The sequence below is a fragment of the Phyllopteryx taeniolatus genome, chromosome 2, assembly GCF_024500385.1.
Source record: "Phyllopteryx taeniolatus isolate TA_2022b chromosome 2, UOR_Ptae_1.2, whole genome shotgun sequence".
Classification (NCBI taxonomy): Eukaryota; Metazoa; Chordata; class Actinopteri; order Syngnathiformes; family Syngnathidae; genus Phyllopteryx; species Phyllopteryx taeniolatus.
Window position 1 is genome coordinate 39,812,547 of NC_084503.1, and position 19,926 is coordinate 39,832,472.

The 19,926-nt window shown below is 39.9% G+C and overlaps 1 protein-coding gene across 3 annotated transcripts; it reads left to right on the forward strand.

The window, feature by feature from the left end:
• Positions 1-432: 432 nt before the first annotated feature.
• On the forward strand, positions 433-19,693 carry LOC133474465 (G2/mitotic-specific cyclin-B2-like). Of its 3 annotated transcripts, none has more exons than XM_061766217.1 (8): positions 433-621; positions 716-827; positions 11,805-12,047; positions 14,146-14,304; positions 18,674-18,910; positions 19,042-19,212; positions 19,314-19,424; positions 19,495-19,693. In XM_061766217.1, the coding sequence occupies exons 2-8, from the start codon at positions 759-761 to the stop codon at positions 19,600-19,602; spliced, it is 1,098 nt and encodes a 365-aa protein (XP_061622201.1). In that variant the 5' UTR covers positions 433-621; positions 716-758; the 3' UTR covers positions 19,603-19,693. The 3 variants fall into 3 exon arrangements, with proteins under 3 accessions (XP_061622201.1, XP_061622202.1, XP_061622203.1); XM_061766218.1 differs by having other exon boundaries at positions 434-571; XM_061766219.1 differs by having other exon boundaries at positions 438-621; positions 19,042-19,182.
• Positions 19,694-19,926: the final 233 nt, after the last annotated feature.

The window sequence follows — 19,926 nt, forward strand, 5'->3', positions numbered from 1 at the left end:
ACAGCCAATCGCAGGGCACATACAAACAAACAACCAGTCGCACTCACATTCACACCTACGGGCAATTTAGAGTCATCAATTAACCTACCATGCATGTTTTTGGGATGTGGGAGGAAAACGGAGTGCCCGTAGAAAACCCACGCAGGCATGGTGAGAACATGCAAACTCCACACAGGCGGGGCCGGGGATTGAACCCCGGTCCTCAGAACTGTGAGGCAGACGCTCTAACCAGTCACCCACCTGCCTGTAAACAAAACTTTTTTTTTATTAAAGCCCATATATATGTTGCCTTCTATTAATAACATGTCTTATGTTTGCAACAAGCCCATCCGTGTCAAAATCGGCAAATAATTCAACGAGTTCGGATGAATTTAGTGGAGCCAAACAAATGTAACTCAATACAAGTGAATGGAAGAAATGACTGGCGAGTCCCGGTTCAAGATGGCGGCGCCGTCTGCATACGTTCATATCCCAGCCGAGAAGTTCTCTAGTGGTTATGTATATCTATAGTCAAGGGCGTTGACCAATCACATTTGACGCTGCTCGATTTGAATGCTGCTAACGGTCACGGGTATTTTAGTTTGGTCGATACATACCAACTTGTCCGCTTTTCCTGCTTTAGTATGCTATGTCTCTTTCTTTCCTTTGTATTTGAAGTAGGGTCGTAACGTCACGCGCTGCTACGTTTTCTTTATTCCTATTTTCTGTTTTTCACCCTGTTCCAGTCGTTAAGCTATCTCGTCAAAGGTAGAATCGAAATGGCACGGATGGCGAAAGTTGCTCTAGGAGAGATTACCAACTGTCCTGGTGCAGCGGGCGTCACAAAGGTAACTTTTGTTACGCCGAATTTTACTAACATTCTTCAGAACATGCTGTTTTCCTAACACTCGTACCTCCCCAGTTGACATGGAGTCACGTATTCGACAAAAAAGAAAATGTTGGCCAAACTACTACCGTAATCGTTTGCCGCTGTATTGTACAACAGTACTCAACACAGTGAAGTTCATTCTCCTCTCTCACTTCCTTGTTTTCCACCAATCACATATCATGTGGTAAAATGCACCTCGAATCCACTGACTGGCATTTGTGCGGCCAATTTTGCCCTTTTCATATTCATACATTGGCTTTGCAACGAAACTATTTACAGCTGAAAATAGTACCAAAAATGTTTAACACACCAATAAAGAACAGCAAATGAGTTAGTGGCAAACTCTTTTTAACAACTAAAGGCTTGACTGGATATGTGATCCAGACATCTTTAATTCAGTTTAACCCAAAATAACTTTTTTGAAATCCGGAAATAGTCTTCCTAGCCTTTTCAGATAATTTGCAAGGGCATTTCAACTAGGATAAATTACATCACTTTTGCAATTCATGTGGATGGGGTTTGTCATTCTGGATATCTCCAAATCAGTTGCAGATATCTGTAATTCATATGGTGGAAATGTAGCTATTTGTAACGCCAGTTTGATAAGTCTACATTTGGAAACTGACAAGTTACTAATTCCAGTTCAAATTATCTTTATTTCACCTATATTCAAGATATCTACATGTCCCGTTACAGATAAATCAAGTTTTAACTAGGCTAAATGACATCACGATCTCTAAGTGGATTTATGACAAAGGTTACAGATATCCGCTGGTGAATTACAGACATCTGCAACTGAATTGTAGAAATCTGTAATGAGAAAATGACATGAATGGTGAAAGTTTTGTCCTAGGCAAAATGACAATGCTGATATCTGTATTTTCATTTTGCAAAACTGAAGTACAGATGTCGTTTTGACTAGTCACAATTATGTTAGATATCTTGAACAAAAATTCCAAATATTAAAACTATAATCACATCAGTCGGAAGGACGCGTTTGATATCTGCATCTGTAATTCCGTATAGTGAAAATTTAGCTCTTAAATTTTGAATCAGCTTGCCATACAACCATGATTGCACCCCTTTATGCTCTGTGCCAAGATTTGCTTTATTTTTATTTTGGTTTCAAATGTGGAGATGCGATTATGCTGCTGCTCATTACAGAATGGATCCACCCCCTATTCTATTTGGATACAGGGCTGTTGGTCACCTCAAATCCAAAAAAAGCTAATCAAAAGGTCCAAAACCTGGACTTTTTGATTAGCTTTTTTTTTTTTTTTTTTTTTTTTTTTTTTAAACTAATGTTTATAATTGATATGCAAATCTTTATTGTTGTTGAATTAAAGGTAAAGAATGTCAGTGGCCCATGCATCATTTTTATTGTATCCCCCCACCCCACTTCTTTTCTGTATGCGGTCCTTGTAAGATAAATTGCACACCCCTGTCCTACATTGACCAAAGTATTGGAGTATGCACAGTGGCCACAACATTGTTTACCCTTTTTTCGCCCCTAGACTGGAAATGCATCACAAAATCAGACGGATAAGACAACTTTTACTGCTCATCTAAAAATAAATTTAAAAAAATTCATTTTTATTTAGTTTTTTCTCATGTCATGGTGAATGATGGTGGGGCAGCCTCTGTAGGTCAGCTGACACTGCCTTTACAGTACTACAAAATTTATCATGCTTATGATGAAAATGACGCAAGTTTAAGTACAACCACTGACCTATACATTTGAAATAGTGTAACAAATTTATAAACTCTCAGCGTCCAACGTTAAGAGCGTCATGAGCCAAGTTGTGGTGGCCCTGTCTGCACTTGTACTGGCTCTGTATATTCATTATACAGTATGTTAAGTTTTAGTGATTATTTTGTATTTAGCATGTTTATTATTTAAGCCTCTTTAATAAATTAGTCCAATTGCATTCAGAGTGATGACTCTGTACTAACCTCAATACAATCAAAGCATTGCAATTGCACAAATTAAAGTTGTTTAAAATAATAAATCAATTACAAAATTATTAAAATATATACTTAGCAGTGACATTCCAACAATGCTTTATTTTGTGTCTTGAAGTTGTGCGCACTATGTATAATTAGGGGTGCTCCGATGAGGGTTTTATGCCGCCAATTCCAGTACTGATAATCTGTGAGTGAGATCTGCCGATCATGGCCAATACGATCATATAGATTAACTCTAATTTTTTTAATTTATTTATGGTGTGTGCTACTGGCTATATGATCTGACATGTTTGCATAGTTCAAAGAACCCTTATGAAGACAAAAACTATTGAAACACGTTTTCATTTGGGCAGACATGTGTCACTGGGGGCATCCTTCTGGGGCCAGGCCAGGAGGTGGGGCTCAATAGCGATTGGCTAGTGGCCGGGCACAGCCCGAAAAGGTAACATGGGTTCCCCTTCCCATGGGCTCACCACCTGTGGGAAAGGCCAAAGGCGTTGGGTGGTGTGTGAGCTGGGCGGAGGCCAAAGACTGGGACCTTGGCGGTCCGAACCCGAGTGGTGTTGTTATTGGACTTCTGTGCTCGTCACGAACTGTCCATAACGAACACCATATTCAGACATAAGAGTGTGCACTTGACACCAAGGCACTATTGAAACACGTTTTCACCTGGCACAAGGCACCCTCAGCCGCAGTTCGATGATCGACTTTGTGGTCATATTATTGGACTTGCAGCCACACTCGGGTAAAGAACGGACATGCAAATCAGTCGCCTTTTGGCGAAATTCGCAGTTTTCAACTCAAAATAGGCCATTTATGTGAGTCTTATAGATCCGATGAGTTTTTCCTCAGGGGAGTCGTCGTTGCTATCGTCATAGGCTGTTCCGTACTCCTTGAAAGCTGACAAGTGATCCATTCCACACATCCACCATCTACACAAGTAATTTCTGAATATTACACCGCAGCGGACTAATATGTGCTCGCATCGACCTGTGGTTCCGCCTGTATGCTCAGGACCTACTTTGGATAAGTCACATGAGTTGATGAGACTAGAAAAAAACACTTCCGCCTCTTCTGCAGTTAAAAAGTAACTGTACTTTGACTCCGTTACAATGATCTAAATGTTGATCGCTGATTATATTAATCAATTATTGCTTATCAACTATCCGCATTGTGCACTTTTTGCTCCGATCCAATTTAAGAGCTAGTGACGTTTGTCTATTTCACCAATCAAACGACACAAGAAAGTCACATGACCTCACACGTCGTCTTCTATTGGGCTTCCCAGGTGTAGGTATTAACACTAGATAGGCAAGATGATCAGCCTGGCTGGCTTATGTGTGGCCACGTTGGGAAGGTCTTCGTTACCATGAAGGCAATGGTGCGCGACTCATGTTTACATTTAGACGAACAAAATCAACAGCTTTCATGTATTGTATTATTCGTCCGGCACTACCTGCCCAAACGTGGACATTTCAACCCACTTATAACTTGAGAAAACATTTGCAGTAAATTGCAGATGTTTTAGTTTTGGCTGCGCGTACACATGCGTGCACACACACACAGCATTGTCGGAATTTGCACATGCACATTTTATTTTACATTCATGCTGTGGTTAAAAAAATCTGAAGTTGCGCACTATTTACTCAGTACTTGGGTAATTATTTCACTGTGTACCTTTTACTCTTAATTTTATGGAGGACTACTTTTTACTCGGCTTTACACGATCAGGATTTTTGGGGCCGGTCAAGTTTAAAAAAAAAAACGATAACCGATCACAAGATGGAGCAATGTGTCTATTTACATGACTTGTTCATTTATTGTATATACTTGTGTACTGTATCCATCCATCCATTTTCTGTACAGCTTATCTTCACAAGGGTGGCTGGCGTGCTGGAGCCCATCCCAGCTCAAAATTATTCTCTAGCATTTTAGACAAAAGTTAAAACACCAATGAGGCGGCACGGTGGCCGACTGGTTAGAGCGTCAGCCTCACAGTTCTGAGGTGTGGGGTTCAATCCCCGCCCCCACCTGTGTGGAGTTTGCATGTTCTCCCCGTGCCTGTGTGGGTTTTCTCCGGGCACTCCGGTTTCCTCCCACATCCCAAAAACATGCATTAATTGGAGACTCTAAATTGCCCGTAGGCATGACTGTGAGTGCGAATGGTTTTTTGTTTCTATGTGCCCTGCGATTGGCTGGCAACCAGTTCAGGGTGTACCCCGCCTCCTGTCCGATGACAGCTGGGATAGGCTCCAGCACGCCCGCGACCCTAGTGAGGAGAAGCGGCTCAGAAAATGGATGGATGGATAAAACACCAATGACCTCTAGTGGGCATTCAAGTTTTGGCCACTGACATAAGTTTAGGTCAGATCAACATTACATGACAGAAATGGGTGCTAACTTACTGTAATTCAATTACTTTATTGCAATTGAATTACTTGAATAAATACTCTTAATTACATGCTTACTTTAACTTTCTCACTGTCCCAGCTATAGTTTGAGTCCGTTTGACACTTGTCTTTTTAAAAAAAAAAATAATAATAAATAAAATATATATATATTTTTTTGTGGTTGTGCTCCCAGCGGAACCATGTAACATCGGCGACGAGCGCTGATCCGCTAGTACATCTTGTATTAATTAGGAAACGGGCCTACATTTATCTAACTAGTTTACGGATGTGAATGTTAAATGTATTAAGCGACAAAGCGATGTTAGGGATTATGTCACAACACAGAATGAATTAACTTAAAATTCAGAAATGGGCAATAAAGACAGAAAAATACTGTACTTACTTACTGTAAATACTGGATTTGCCTTTGAAGTTGATAATGGTGAAAAAAGAAGTGAAACAGACAATGGTTTTAGTCAATTATTTTCTAGTATGAAAGTGCTTAAAGAGGAGGATGCTGTTCATCTGGCACAGCTTGAAGCAGGTATCAGGTGCAGGGGGAGATGGGCATGGCTCAAGTTTGAGGACAAAAGAAAAAATCAAAGAAATTAGGCAAATTTAATGGACGGGGTGGTCGGGGGTCCGCTTTGATGACGTCAGTATTACGTCGCTGATTCTTGCAGATGTGGTTCTGATTGCTGCATCAAGCTGCGATCTTCAGCTCTCAATGGACCGGTTCGCAGCAGAGTGTGAAGCGAGTGTGAATCAGCACGTCCAAATCTGAGACCATGGTTCTCAGTCAGACAAGGGTGTATCAAGGAAGAGATCCTACCCCCAAGGGGAGGTGTTATCTCAGGCTCTTGTTAATGAGTGAGGGAAGAATGGCACGGGATATCGACAGACAGAGCATCTGCAGTGATGTTGACTCTGGATCGGTTTGTCGTGGTAAGAAAGGAGCTGAGCTGAAAGGTAACTCTCCCATTTTGGATGGATTGAGCAATATACAGAGTTATTTTTAGACAGTTAAATAATATACTGCAATAACTGTCCTGCGGCAATGTTCTTGACAAGACTTTGAAAATATGGTCCTTCATACAAATTTGGGCAAATTGTTCTTGAAATGAATTTCTATCGGTTGGTAGCTCTGCTTTTTATACAGTCAAGGAGTATCTGCTGTTCCTGCTGTGTGCGCCTTGGCCTCTTGGGGGCAGTGTCGTGCGATGTATGCATGGAGCAACTAATTTAATTTAAGCTAAAAAAAAAAAGAGAGAAGCCATGCTATAACGTTAATAAAATCGTTTTTCACAGATTAGGACAAATATATGAATACTATATTACCTGTCTTTATGTGTTACTACGGTGTTTGTGCATGAATATTTATTTGAAGGAAAATCTTCCCGTGACCAAATGCTAATATCAGCAAGCCCGTCAGTTAGGGTGTTCCATCAACTGTTACCATTGAGCTGGCGATTTCTAAAACAATGTCTTGTATTTAAATAAATTAGGGTGATTGTTTTTGTTGTGCACTTTGTTTTACAGTAAACTCCAACTGGGCTGTCAGTAAACTGCTTAGAGCATGCTCAGGGAGGGCAGATTAACATTCTACAGGCTGAAAAGTACCAGCTGCTGTTATGAGGCTAGTGGCGTTAGCTTCACCCATCTTCTTGCGGCTAACCTGAATGTGTGCCTTTTTATCCAGTCAGGCAGTGCTGGTCGTGTTTTTTTTTTCCCGTTCCGTCATCCCAACATCCTGTCTTGGACGGGATATTTTGGTGATAAAAGAATTTGAGACCGGCACCGAAAATGCAGTTTCGGGCCATGTTCGCTGAGTGAAAAATATCTTAGAAATAGAACTTAAAAATGTGTACTGGCGCGAGCGGGCCCGTGTGTCGGTGGTGGCCTGACATAGTGGCATAGTGGCCCAAGGCCGCCGTTAATGTCGGACCCTGAATTATTCTTTTAAATTATGAAAAATGTTTAACACCATAATTTGATACGCAATGGCTGCTGTGTTTTTACATGTGCAATGCATTCTGGGATAGATTTAACATGGGTTGCTGCAGTGATTCCCCAAGTTTGAGAATTACTTGTGGGTAGGGCGGTGTCAGGGTGGTGCTGTGGTGTTTGATTAGCACTTTTAAAATCATCTAGTCAAAGGTTTATGAACTAGGCTTATTTATTGCACATGAGCAACAATGTAATTTTCAGTTGGCTATTTACAAAATCGACAATTTCTGTCTGAGCAATTGATCTTTGCTTTGAGGGGGGAAAAAAACTTTCACCAGCCATTAACTTATTTTTCGCAAAGTTGTCAATCATTCTTTTCATTTTATCATCCACAGCTATTTCCACTCTAAATCTGATGGGTCAAGGCCCCACACCTAGGCTTGTCCCTATAACATTTTTGAGGATGATATATTTTCCCAGAAACTATCATTATAAATGATCGTATCATTGTTTTTTAATGCCACTGACATATTGGAGCATAATAATTCAAGTACATCTTTATTAAGAGCGATTAACTTAATTCTCGAGAATATTGAACATTAGAATTGAAATGTAGAGTAAGTAACACAAGCAAAATTAATTACTAATGTAAAAAAACATGCACTTTTTTGTTTATTGCTTTTTCTAGCAGAAATACTGGCAAATTCATTGATGTGGATCATTTTCTCTTCCCATTGCACTGATATTACACAGTAAACACTTAAACAACAATATAATTTTTTCAATTCAGTGTAAGGCAAAACAATTACCAGGAACAGTAGAGAAATGACGAGGAAGTGGAACAATATCCGTTATTAAAGGCCTAGTTAAGACACAAACATATCTTGTAAATTTACTCACAGAGAAGTGTTCATAACATCCATCCATTTTCCATACTGTTTACCCTCACTCGGGTCAGGGTCAACATGTTCATATACGTGTGTCTGTGTGTGTGTGTGTGTGTGTGTGTGTGTGTGTGTGTGCGTGCGTGCATGTGTGTGTGTGTGTGTGTGCGTGCGTGTGTGTGCGCGTGCGTACAGTGGTTAGGGAAAGTTTTCAGACCCCCTTAAAGTCAGGTTGATTAACTGGACCATTCTAGCAACTTGCACATTTGTTTGTTGGTGTGCTGTGAGATTTTTCAACAGTAAAACCACTGCTCTAGTCAGGTCATGTATTCTAATCAGTCAGGTCAAACCAACATTTCAACATGACAGAAATAATGGGTGCGAACTTACTGAAATTAAATTACTATGTTGTAATTAAATTACTTCACCCACAACTTTAGAGGATGATTCGAGAGAACGCCAGCATGTTTACGTACAGCAGTTAGTGCTAGCACTAGCTTGCTAAGCTACATAACTTTTTGTTGCCTGCTTGCGAGCCGTATCGTATTAAACTACGTGAACATATCTCAGGCAATCCTGGAATTAAAGTCCTGTCCCGAGCACTAGTGACCACCACCACATTTTTTTCCATTTTATTCTTATCATACACACGACGCAATCAATTGTTGTTGTAGTCGCCATGGTAACGAGTGTATCCAGTCGCACTTGAGTTGACAAAATAACACCCAGTGATCATAAAAGACGGGATGCGGTGGTATGGGAATACAAGATTTTACATCAGTAGTCTGACAAAGTGCCATCGTGAAAGACCAAATTTGTCTTGCAGTCTGATATGATCCTTTCAAAAAGTTAAAATTTCATAGATTATAGAATCTGGGCCCACAATTTAAACAATTTATCATTTTTACATATTTTGTTACATAATTTTACATTATGTAATGTGATTTTTTAATTATTTTTTAAATGTAATTTTTTATATAATTTTATTTTATGTAGTGTTTTTAAATGTTACATTATGTAATTTTACATTTTATATAATTTGGGTTTCCAGCTCATAAAACCAACAAAATTAGGAATTCCCAAAAAATTGAACAGTGAAGAAAGCAGCCCAAATTTTGCAGGGCATAAATCTACTACACGCTCTAATCTACTAAACGCAAAGCACCTGCACAGGTTTCCCCAGGTGTCATTAAATAGCTTCAGTGTGATTCAATATGGGGATGACTACAGACTTGACAACTGGCCAGAAGACAATCATTGATACCCTCCATAGAATTGGTAAGCTACACAAGTTCATAGCTAAGAAGGCTGGCTGTTCACAGTGCTGTGTCCAAGTGTATCAATGGAAAGTCTAGTGGAAGGACAAATTGTGGCAGGAAAAGATTCACCAGTAAAAGAGATGACTGTGGGCTTCAGGGGATTATCAGAGTGGAATGAGGCGGGAGCCACAGCTTCAAAACCCACCACATTCAAGCGCATCCGGGAGATGGGCTACAACTGTTGGGTTCCTTGTGTCAAGCCACTTCTGAACCTGAGCCAATGTAGGATGCGTCTCAACTGGGCCAAGGAGAAGGACTAAACTTGTTGGCCAGTGGTCCATGGTTCTCTTTTCCAATGAAAGTAAAGTGTGCCTTTCATTCGGGAATCAAGGCCCAAGGGTTTTGAGGAAGAACAGAACCCAAGCTGCTTGAGGTCCAGTTTGAAATATCCACCATCAGTCATGATTTAGGATGCCATGTCCAGTGTAGGTGTTTGTAAACTCTTCTTTCTTAAATCCAAGGTCACCGCAACAATCTACCAGAATGTTTTAGAGGACTTTATGATTCCTTCTGCTGAAGATCTGTATGGAGATGCAGATTTCATCTTCCAGCAGGACCTAACCTCTGCCTATACCACCAGAAGCACCAAAACCTGGTTTGATGCCCATGCCATCACAGAGCTTGACTAACCAGCCAACTCGTCGGATCTAAACCTGAGAGTCTATGGGGTAATATCAAGAAGAACATGAGGGGGACCAGACCCAAAAACAAAGAACTGACAGCAAGCATCAAGGAAATCTGGGCATCCATAACGCTGAGGCAATGCCACATGCTGATTGCCTCAATGCCTCGGCGCATCAAGGCAGGGATTAAAACAAAGGGATTCCCAACCAAGTATTGATTAACATATCGTTTTGAAAGTATCATATTTTGATTGACTTTAATGTGACCCTAATTTTGTATTTATTTTTTATTTTTTGAAATCTACAAAAACTGAGAAGTAAATGGTGATTTCTTCACAGTATTCAAATTTTTTTAATTCCTGATTTCGTTGGTTTTATGAGCTGGAAACCCAAATTAGGTAAAAATAAACAAATACCTGAAATTGTTTAAATTGTGGGCCCTGAATCTATAATATCTTAAAGTTTAACTTATTGAATGGAATTATGGAAATACTTTCCCATGATATTAAATTTTTTTGGAAAGGATTTCTAATTACATTTCTTCTTCTTACATGTTCTTGTACGCATACAAGTACATTGCACAAAATAGAAAGCCAAAACTATTGTCCATACATAAACTATCCAATTCAGTCTATCAGCTATATGTTTTTGCAAAATGGAGTGCTGAGTTTTGAGATGCTGACATTTGAGATCTGAGATCTGATTAATCTAATTTAATAGACTTGTTTTTGTTACCAGTGTTGAAAAGAGAATTGGAAAAGGTGAATTAATCCATAGACAGATATTTTTGATTGAACGTCATGATCTCATATATTGGTACAGGACTTTGATTCATGCTCCAACAGCGTCCTCCTTTATAAGGTTGATGTAATAAAAACATTAAAATGACAAATAATGAAGCCATAATTTTTTAACTGGTTATGACTGTCACACGGAAATGTTCTTGACAGAATTTTGAAGATATGGAAATTCAGACAAATTTGGACAAACTCTTCTGGAAGTGAATTTTCATAGGTTGACAGCTCTGCTGACGCCCCCAGTGAACACAGTCAGCAGAGGAAATGCAAGGCTCTTTACAGCAGATACCCTCTTTCTCAGTCTGCTATCCCAAGCAGCAGCCACAGACTCCACTGAAAATGATCGTCTCGAACTTCTTCACGCCCCTCATCTTCATTCTCATATCCATTTTCATTGCTGGTTTTACTTTGCGCACTCGCTCCTCATGTCTTTGATCTCACACTGACTAGAACTCAAAAGGCTGAACCGTGTCGATCGCTGACACCGGCTGGTACTTGTAGCTACTGCTAAAAACACTGGTGAAACTGGGTGGAACAATTTCTGATGTCACTACCCAGAATGCACTGCGACCCAAACAATGGCAACCTATGTTGAAATAGTTTTTTAAAAAAAAATGTAAATCTGTAAATGATTTTTGAAAGTTTTTTTTACTTAAATCTAAAGCAATCATTTAAACCAAATGTCATTAGTCTGTTTTTTTTAATCAATTGCCAACGTCATTTTCTAAATTCATTTTAAATGGTGTAGACGTGTGTCCTACTGTCAAGGTCATTTTTGCTGGCTAAACATTCATAACACCTCTCTACATAGGTTTTCATGCTTCGGCACACTTATGGTCAACAGTGGTAATGGTACTCTGTCTGACACTGGAACTCAGTGATACAGCACTATTAGTACTTGGGGTGACAGTCACACAATACAAAGATGGAATGAAGAAAGCTTTTATTCCTTCCAATAATAAATCTGCTCTAAATATGAAGCAAACCTAACTACAGAAATGTTGTCTCCAGAGAAGGGGACAAGGCAAAGTGGCAGATGCTCAGAATCCTAAACCAGTCCAGCGGATCGTTGCGCTCCAGGTTAAAGCACTAGCAGCAGCTATGTCGATGGAGGAGGAAGAGGAGGCGCAACTGTGCCAGGCTTTCTCCAATACACTGCTCCCAGTGGAGGATGTAGACGAGCAGGATGCCTACATGCCCCAGCTCTGCTCTGAATATGTGAAGGATATCTACACATATCTGCACCACCTGGAGGTAATTTATTTATTTATTTTCACTGCCTCGTTACACAATGTAACACATACAGCAGCTGAAAGAAGTATTTAACATGTCAGCATTTTTCTCACTAAATATACTTCCAAAGGTGCTATTGGCCTGAAAATTTCACCAGATGTTGGGAGGAACCCAAGTAATCCATACATACAAAGAAAGTAAAACAAATAAGATCAGAAATTCAGTAAAAATGTGAACTGACACGGGAAATGATGGGTAAGAGCAAAGAACTGTCTCAAGACCATCACAAACTAATTAACTAACATAACGATGGCATTGGTTACAGGTGCATATCTAAGTTTCTGAACGTTCCAGTGAGCACAGGTGGGGCCATAATACGTAAGTGGAAAGCCAATCATACCGCCATAAATTGGCCTCGATCAGGTGCTCCTCGCAGGATTTCCGACAGAGGAGTGCAAAGATTAATCAGAATAGTTGTCCAAGAGCCAAGGACCACCCGTGGAGAGCTTCAAAAAGACCTGGAATTAGCAGGTACTGTTGTCACAAGGAAAAGAGTGAGTAATGTACTCCGCCGCCATGACCTGTATGCATGGTCACCACGCAAGACCCCATTGCTGCTGGGGGAAAAAAAGCAGGACAAAGCTCGTTTAGTTTGCTGAGCAACATTTGGATAAACCAGTTACATACTGGGGGAATATAGTCTGGTCAGATGAGAGCAAAATTGAACTGTTTGGATGACATAATGCCACGTTTGGAGGAGAAATGGCACTGCACATCACCCTAAAACACCATACCAACAGTGAAGTTCAGAAGTGGGAACATGATTGTGTGGGTCTGCTTTTTAGCAAATGGTACTGGTAAACTTCCCATTATCACCGGGGAACGCAATTTTTGTTGAGTTAGGTCTGACAGCTATTTTAGAGTGCAGAATCCAAGACTGATCAGTTTTTCTCTATCACGTCAAGTTTTTGAACAAAGTGGAACAAAGGAAAACTATACCTATGTAAATAAAACACTAAGATATAATAGTTACAAGCTTTGAAAGCTCAAAAAACTGCATAAAACGACATAGGACTTAGAATGGTATGTCCATGGTTACAAGGTTAAGAGAAAAGCCAGCACAATCCTCTTAAATCCTACAATGCTAGCTTTCTGTTTGCAGATATTGATAGTACTGACCTATTGGGAGCTGTGCACACCTCACTGCTATCTCAATTGTGACTGCACAAACAAGTTTCCATGTAGCTGTAGATGAGTCCAATCATAATCAGCTGGCAAGCCTTACTACAGCTAATCAGTGGAATTTTGCTTATCTGGAGGGTAAGCTGTGGAGAAAAAAAACTTGATGTGCTAGAAAAAAACTGCAATTTTGAAATCAGCATGCCAATTTTAGTTTTAATCAGCATAAAAATCTAACTCAACCGAAATTGTTTTTTTCAAATTGTTCCCCAGTGTTATTGAAGGAAGAATGAATGGGCAAATGTACTGATACATTCTTGACAAAAATATGCTGCCATCTAAGAGGTTGATGAAAATGAAACACGGGTGGACATTTCAGCAGGATAATGATCCAAAACAACCTGCCAAGGAAACGCTCAACTGGTTTCAAAGGGGAAAAAAATACCTGCTAGAATGGCCCAGCCAATCACCTGACTTGAATCCAATCGAAAATCTGTGGAAAGAACTTCAGTTTCAACTCAAGGTTGATAAAAGAAGCCAACGTAACCTTCAAAATTTGAAGACTGCTTGTGTGGAGGAATGGGCAAAAATCACACCAAAAGCAATGCATGCAACTTGTTTCTCCTTACAGGAGGAATCTTGAAGCTGAGATTGCAAGAAAAGGCCTTTGTGCAAACTATTAAATAAATTCCAGTTGCATTGTTCAGTACTTTTTTTTTTTCTTGTCATTTCACATTTTTACACACAACTTAATTTCTGATCTTATTTGTTCTACTATTTTGTATGTATGGGTTTACTTGAGTTGTTCCCAACATATGGTGAAATTTTCAGTTCAATAGCACCTTTGGAAGTACATTTAGTGAGGGAAAAAATGGTGACGTGTTAAATACTAATTTCAGCCATTGTAATATACTCTGTGTCTCATTGCTCCTTTGCATAGGTAGAGCAGGCTGTACGTGCTAACTACATGCAGGGTTATGATGCTACTGAGCGCATGCGAGCACTTCTCATCGACTGGATGGTCCAGGTTCACGCCAGGTTCCAGCTGCTGCAGGAGACCTTGTATAGCTCTGTTGCCATCCTCGATCGGTTTCTCCAGGTAGGATCCATCCCAATTAATGTAGTCTTATGGACTTTTGGTAGAGGGATATGTTTTTCATGTTTTTTTAATTCTTTGCAGCAGTGAAAAGTTCATATTTTTATTGATTTGAAAATACAGTGGAACACGGACTAATAGGGGTTGCGGGGTGTCGCCCAGTATAACCGATTGTCCGTTACATTGAAGCACTTTTTTAACGAGGCCTAAAGCACCCAGTACAGTACAAAGTTATGGTAAAGATAAAAAAGGCTTAAATGTTTGACATTTCACATTTTATCCAAATTTACCACATCTGTGTGCTTGGTCATGGTGATATTGTTGACAGTACTCATCATCGGCGGGTCGCTTTCATGAGGAAAGGAATTACTGTGCTTCCTAGTTCCACATCTGTTGCCAAAAGCGAAGGGCTTGGGGAAAAAAAAACAAAAAACTTACTGTACCAAAAATAGCATGTTCCAGACTTTTGTATTCTTCAGTTAACACTGCTGCCATGCTCTCGCGCTCGCTCTCTCTGTCTTACTCTCTCTCTTTCTATCTATATTTCTCGCTGCGTTCTACGGCGCAATAGATATAAATATAAAATCAAGTGTCAATGCTTTTATTGCATCCACTGTTTTTAAAAATAAATAAAAAAAATTAAAAATACAAACAAAAACTTTTCTGAAAAAGTTTCCGATAAAGTTACTAAGTATGCATGAAAGTACACTACACAGTGGAACCTCGATAAAACAGATATCGGATAAAACCACCATGTGAACAATGTGGCCAAAAATAGTTTCCATTTGTCACTTAAACTGCTGTTGACTAAGTCTGTTAGTTCCCATTCTCTGCCTGCATTGCCAGCAAACAGCGGCCATTCGGGAACTAACAGACTTTGTCAACAGCAGTTTAAGTGACAAATGGAAACTATTTTTGGCCACATTGTTCACATGGTTGTTTTATCCGATATCTGTTTTATCGAGGTTCCACTGTGTAGTGTATTTTCATGCATATTTAGTAACTTTATCGGAAACTATTTCAGAAACTTTTTTTCTTGCTTAAGTGTTAATTGTGGCCCACAATTGAATTGTCTGGAAAATTATTTGGCGTGGAACCTAACTTAGTTGCCGCCCCTTGCTACACAGACACAGCAAAAGGGCCACTCTGTCTGTCTGCCTCACTGTTTCACAGCTCTGCACCTTGATTAGCTAGGCTAGCTAGCGTCACTAATCATGAAGTCACTAAATTACTAATATGCCATTTGCTCCTGCTTTCATACAGTGCAGATGCTTGTTTTGCTCGCTCTGCTTGCGTTGCCTCTGTTCACATTTTTCTTGCTGATAAGGTTGTTTTTCTTCTTCCAAAGAAATTAGAAGCAGCGAATCCTGGAAAGTTTTAAACCTGTGGGACTGTACTTTTGTAGACAGTCAGTCGTTGCCCTATTATTCCAGTATTTTCTGATAGCCCCTCACTGTGATTGTGACCTGCTAATTAGCACAAGTCAAGCTATTAGCAGTTCTCCATGGAATTTATTGGGACCAAAACCTAAAGATATGGGACAGCATCCAAAAGAGGAGACAGAACACCAGCAGATTACTGAGGAATCCAGCTGGCCTCCATTTAATTTCTGCTTAAACCCAGAGAGATCTGCCGTGTATGGTCGCTACAGCGAAGGGCCAAAAAAAAAAAAGACGCAAGTCAATGCAAAACATTGACATCAGACTAACAAATAGATTTGAACACTTACAAGACCCTGGCAAAGAATCCTCATCCCCCACCACCACTGAAATGTATGAAACTAAATCAGACAAGGAAAAAATGGCACCCCAAACATTCAAAGTTGGTGATGGAGCTGTCAAGGATGTGAAACGTTTTTGCAGCAAGTACACTACCAAGGTAGTGTTTTATCAACGATATGATGACTGATGGCTCTTGAAAAAATCTGTCATTATATACACAGGGGCCCGGGATTTTGTTAAGCAGTCATCAGAAGTACTGAAATGAGATTTCATTGATCTCCTAACAAAAGGGCAATGTTTGGATGTGTTAAGTGGACCTCTCCTATTGGTACAATAAAAAATGTGTACTGCGCTATCCATGAGCTTCATTGACAATTTCAGAATTTTTTTTGGGGGGGTGGGGCGCAGACATCTTGACAAGGGTGTATTGCTGCTGTTTTTAAATCATTATTTCAGTGTAAAGAAATTATCTTGCGTGATTGTAGCTCCATTTTATTTATTCATTTTTTGGTAAAAGGTGATCTAAAGGTTATCGTTCTAATCATTTCTTGACCTCTAAGATACAATGGAAAATTTATGGAGGATTTTTTAAGAACTGCAGTCAGTTATTTGTACTGACTTAGTTTTCAGTTTTGTCATAATGGTAGACTAACATTCATGTTGAGAATAATATAAAAACAAAAAAACAAACACAAAAGAACTTTGTGTTACTGGACGCATTTGATCTCTTAACATATAAAGAGTCCAACCCACACTCAAGGTCAAATCTTAGACCTGGTCATCTCTAAGGATGTTGAAATTCTATCAGTTAAGGGTATGGCTATTTCTGACAATTTTGCTCCCAAAAGTTCACACTACTTCTGTCTATTAAAAAACGTACATAAATGAGAGTACCATCACTAAGTTTGTGGAGACAATAGCTGTCACAAACTGTGAATACTGAGACAGTTGATGAACGTTTGGATAAAGTCACCTGGAAAACCTCAAATGTCCAGAATGCTGTCACTCCTGTTAAAACTCAGACAATCTTAAGGTTCCCTAGAACACCGTGGAGGAGCACAATGATGGTAAAGTCCTCTAAATCAAAGTGTAGGAAAGCAGAATATAAGTGGAGAAAAACTAAACTCCAAATTGACTGACCTCTACAGACAGTCTTTGTAATTTTAACCAAAAGTTAAGGGTTCTTTATACTCGCGCGGGCGGAGACCCCGCTGACGTCACTGCGGCTGTCCCGCGTGTAGTTTGCCTTTATACTCGAGCACGATCCACGCGCGCAGTTTTGAAAATGTACTGCAGTTCACCTCCAAGTTTGGGGTGTCGCTACGGTTGGTATTGGCTAGGACACCACAGGGGGGAGTTTCCTCTGCATTTTTTTTAAACAAAGCAGCAACAATGGTGACCGTGGAACAGTGTCTGCTAGAACAAATGGACCTAGATGACCAGATGATGCGTTTAATTATGCTGCAAAATGGTTCAAGAAGGCGGCGGCGTAGATGTTATGTAGAACCAAGGGGCCTGCTGATCAGATACGTCATCACAGCATGTGACCAAAACAGAGCAATCACGAGAGATGATCTCCGGCGTTCTATGCGCAGCAACAATTTTTTGCCGTGTGCGCGTCAAGCTACGTAGAGGGGCCGTGCGGGCCAATTCGTCGGTCACGTGATGCAATCCAGGCCTTGTCAGCTGCACGACCGCAGGAGTATAAAGAGGCCTTTAGTCGGGGCTAGACAGCAACATTTTTCTAAAATCATCAGTAAGGACCTCAACAGTACTCTCATTCAGTTTGCTGCTGTTGTTTTTTTTTTTTTTTTGCTGTAGTTGACAAGCTCCCAAACTCCTAACTTAAATCTAAAGAATTTTCTTATTTTTGTGAAAAAATCCAATCCATCAGGTTAAATATTAGCACAAATCAGCAAAATGATAAATGTATGCTACATATGAAGCCACCCAGAAAAAACTATTACCATGTCAGAATTTGATACAGTTGACTAAAAAATTGTAGAGAAAACGGTTTAGCAGCTGAAACGATCAAGTTGTCTTGCCTAAATACCATCTTTTTCAAAACTATTGCGACGTCTGTGGTAGCTGATTTGCGGCAAATAATCAATTGCTCACTTCAGTCAGGCGTGTTTCCTAAAGCTCTTAAAGTAGCTGCCATTAAGACCGGCTCGAAGCATAAATTTGACTATTTTTTGTTTTTTTTCTATGTCGTGCCTTCAAAATACGTCTTCATGTGAAAATGTTATAATTTTGTTATTTATGTATTCTTTGAAGCATTATTCATTTGTGCAATTGTAGTCCCTTGATTTTAGTAAGGTTAGTACACAGTAATAGCCTTGAATTGTACTAATTTGTTTAAATATGGCTTTTTTGGGGGGTTTTATGTGCATGTGTCAAATGTGCATTGTCTATTCGCAAACTGGTGAGCTAGAGCATGTGTGACATCACTTCCTTGATTTGCGGCCAAGATGGATGTGCCCATTTGATTAAAAACTTTGCCATAAAAGTGCAATAAATGAATATAGAGGTGTATTTTCAGCTTTTAGGCACCTTTCTTGGCTAATTACTACAATTCAAGCCAAATATGAATTTGGCCAGTTTCCTTTTTAAGTGAAAAAAACCTAACAGGCCATCCTCCTGCCCTGCAGGTTCAGCCAGTTTCTCGTAGAAAGCTGCAGCTTGTCGGTGTGACTGCAATGCTGCTTGCCTGTAAGTATGAGGAGATGTATCCTCCAGAGGTGGGAGACTTTGCCTACATTACGGACAACGCGTTCACCAAGGCTCAGATTTTGGAGATGGAGCAGTTGGTTCTGAAGCGCCTCAACTTTCAGCTCGGACGTCCCGTTCCGCTACATTTCCTCAGGAGAGCTTCAAAAGTGGCTAATGTGAGATTGTGTAGTTCAAGTTGACAGACTGATTCGCGTGTTTTATCCAAATTGCATTAAGCATTGTCAGGTGTCTACTTGTGCTGATCCACATTATGATAAATGTCTCGCTTGGGCATCTTTTCTTCCAGTCAGACATAGAAAGGCATACACTGGCCAAGTATCTGATGGAGTTGACCCTCATTGACTACCAAATGGTGCATTATCACCCTTCTGAGATTGCTGCTGCTGCTATGTGCCTCTCTCAGCTGCTGCTGAATGGACTACCTTGGGTCAGTTGGATAATAAGCTGCAACATTGTGGTAATTTTTGTTTATGCAAGGGCCTGAGTTGTGTATAGGCTTACTTGATTTTTAATGGAATCGTTTTTCAGAAGTATTTATTTTACTCTCTTACCTGTCAGTCAACCACACAGGCACACTACTCGACGTACGAAGAGGCACACCTGAAGCCCATCATGCAGCACATGTCCAAAAATGTTGTGATGGTAAATAGCGGGAAGACAAAGTTCCAGGTGAGTGGCTGGTGACCACAATGAGTTCAACATGAGAAGCACAGTGTGAGAAGTGTTTCTCTCTTTCCAGGCTGTGAGGAACAAGTATTCAAGCAACAACTTTATGATGATCAGCCTGATTCCTCAGCTCAAGTCACCGCTCATCAGCAATATGGCAGCTGCTCTCAGTGGTCCTTGAACTCTGCATATACATATATTTTTTTATTGCCTCCACAATGCACTTTATTTTAGATCATTACTAAGGCTGAGACTTCTCTGCTTTTTAAAAATATATATATAGAGAGATATATTTTGTATGACTCATTCCAAAGATGGTTATTGAAATGATGCAACTGGATTCCTGAAAATCTACTAGCTGCTTTACACCTCTTCCCTGTCATGGCACATTTCTAATCTGTATGCTTAATATTATTCTTTTCAAAATGTTAATTTAGACATTTTGTTTGGAAAAGTTTCCCAACAAAACTTAGCCAGGTAGTGACCGTTTGAATTTTATTACTTG

Bases quoted from the DNA above. Each gene is read 5' to 3' on its own strand.
- LOC133474465 (XM_061766217.1), top strand. From the start codon at position 759: ATGGCACGGATGGCGAAAGTTGCTCTAGGAGAGATTACCAACTGTCCT. The intron at 828-11,804 runs GTAACTTTTGTT...TGTTGTCTCCAG, and splicing joins GTGCAGCGGGCGTCACAAAG to AGAAGGGGACAAGGCAAAGT. The intron at 14,305-18,673 runs GTAGGATCCATC...CCTGCCCTGCAG, and splicing joins TCCTCGATCGGTTTCTCCAG to GTTCAGCCAGTTTCTCGTAG.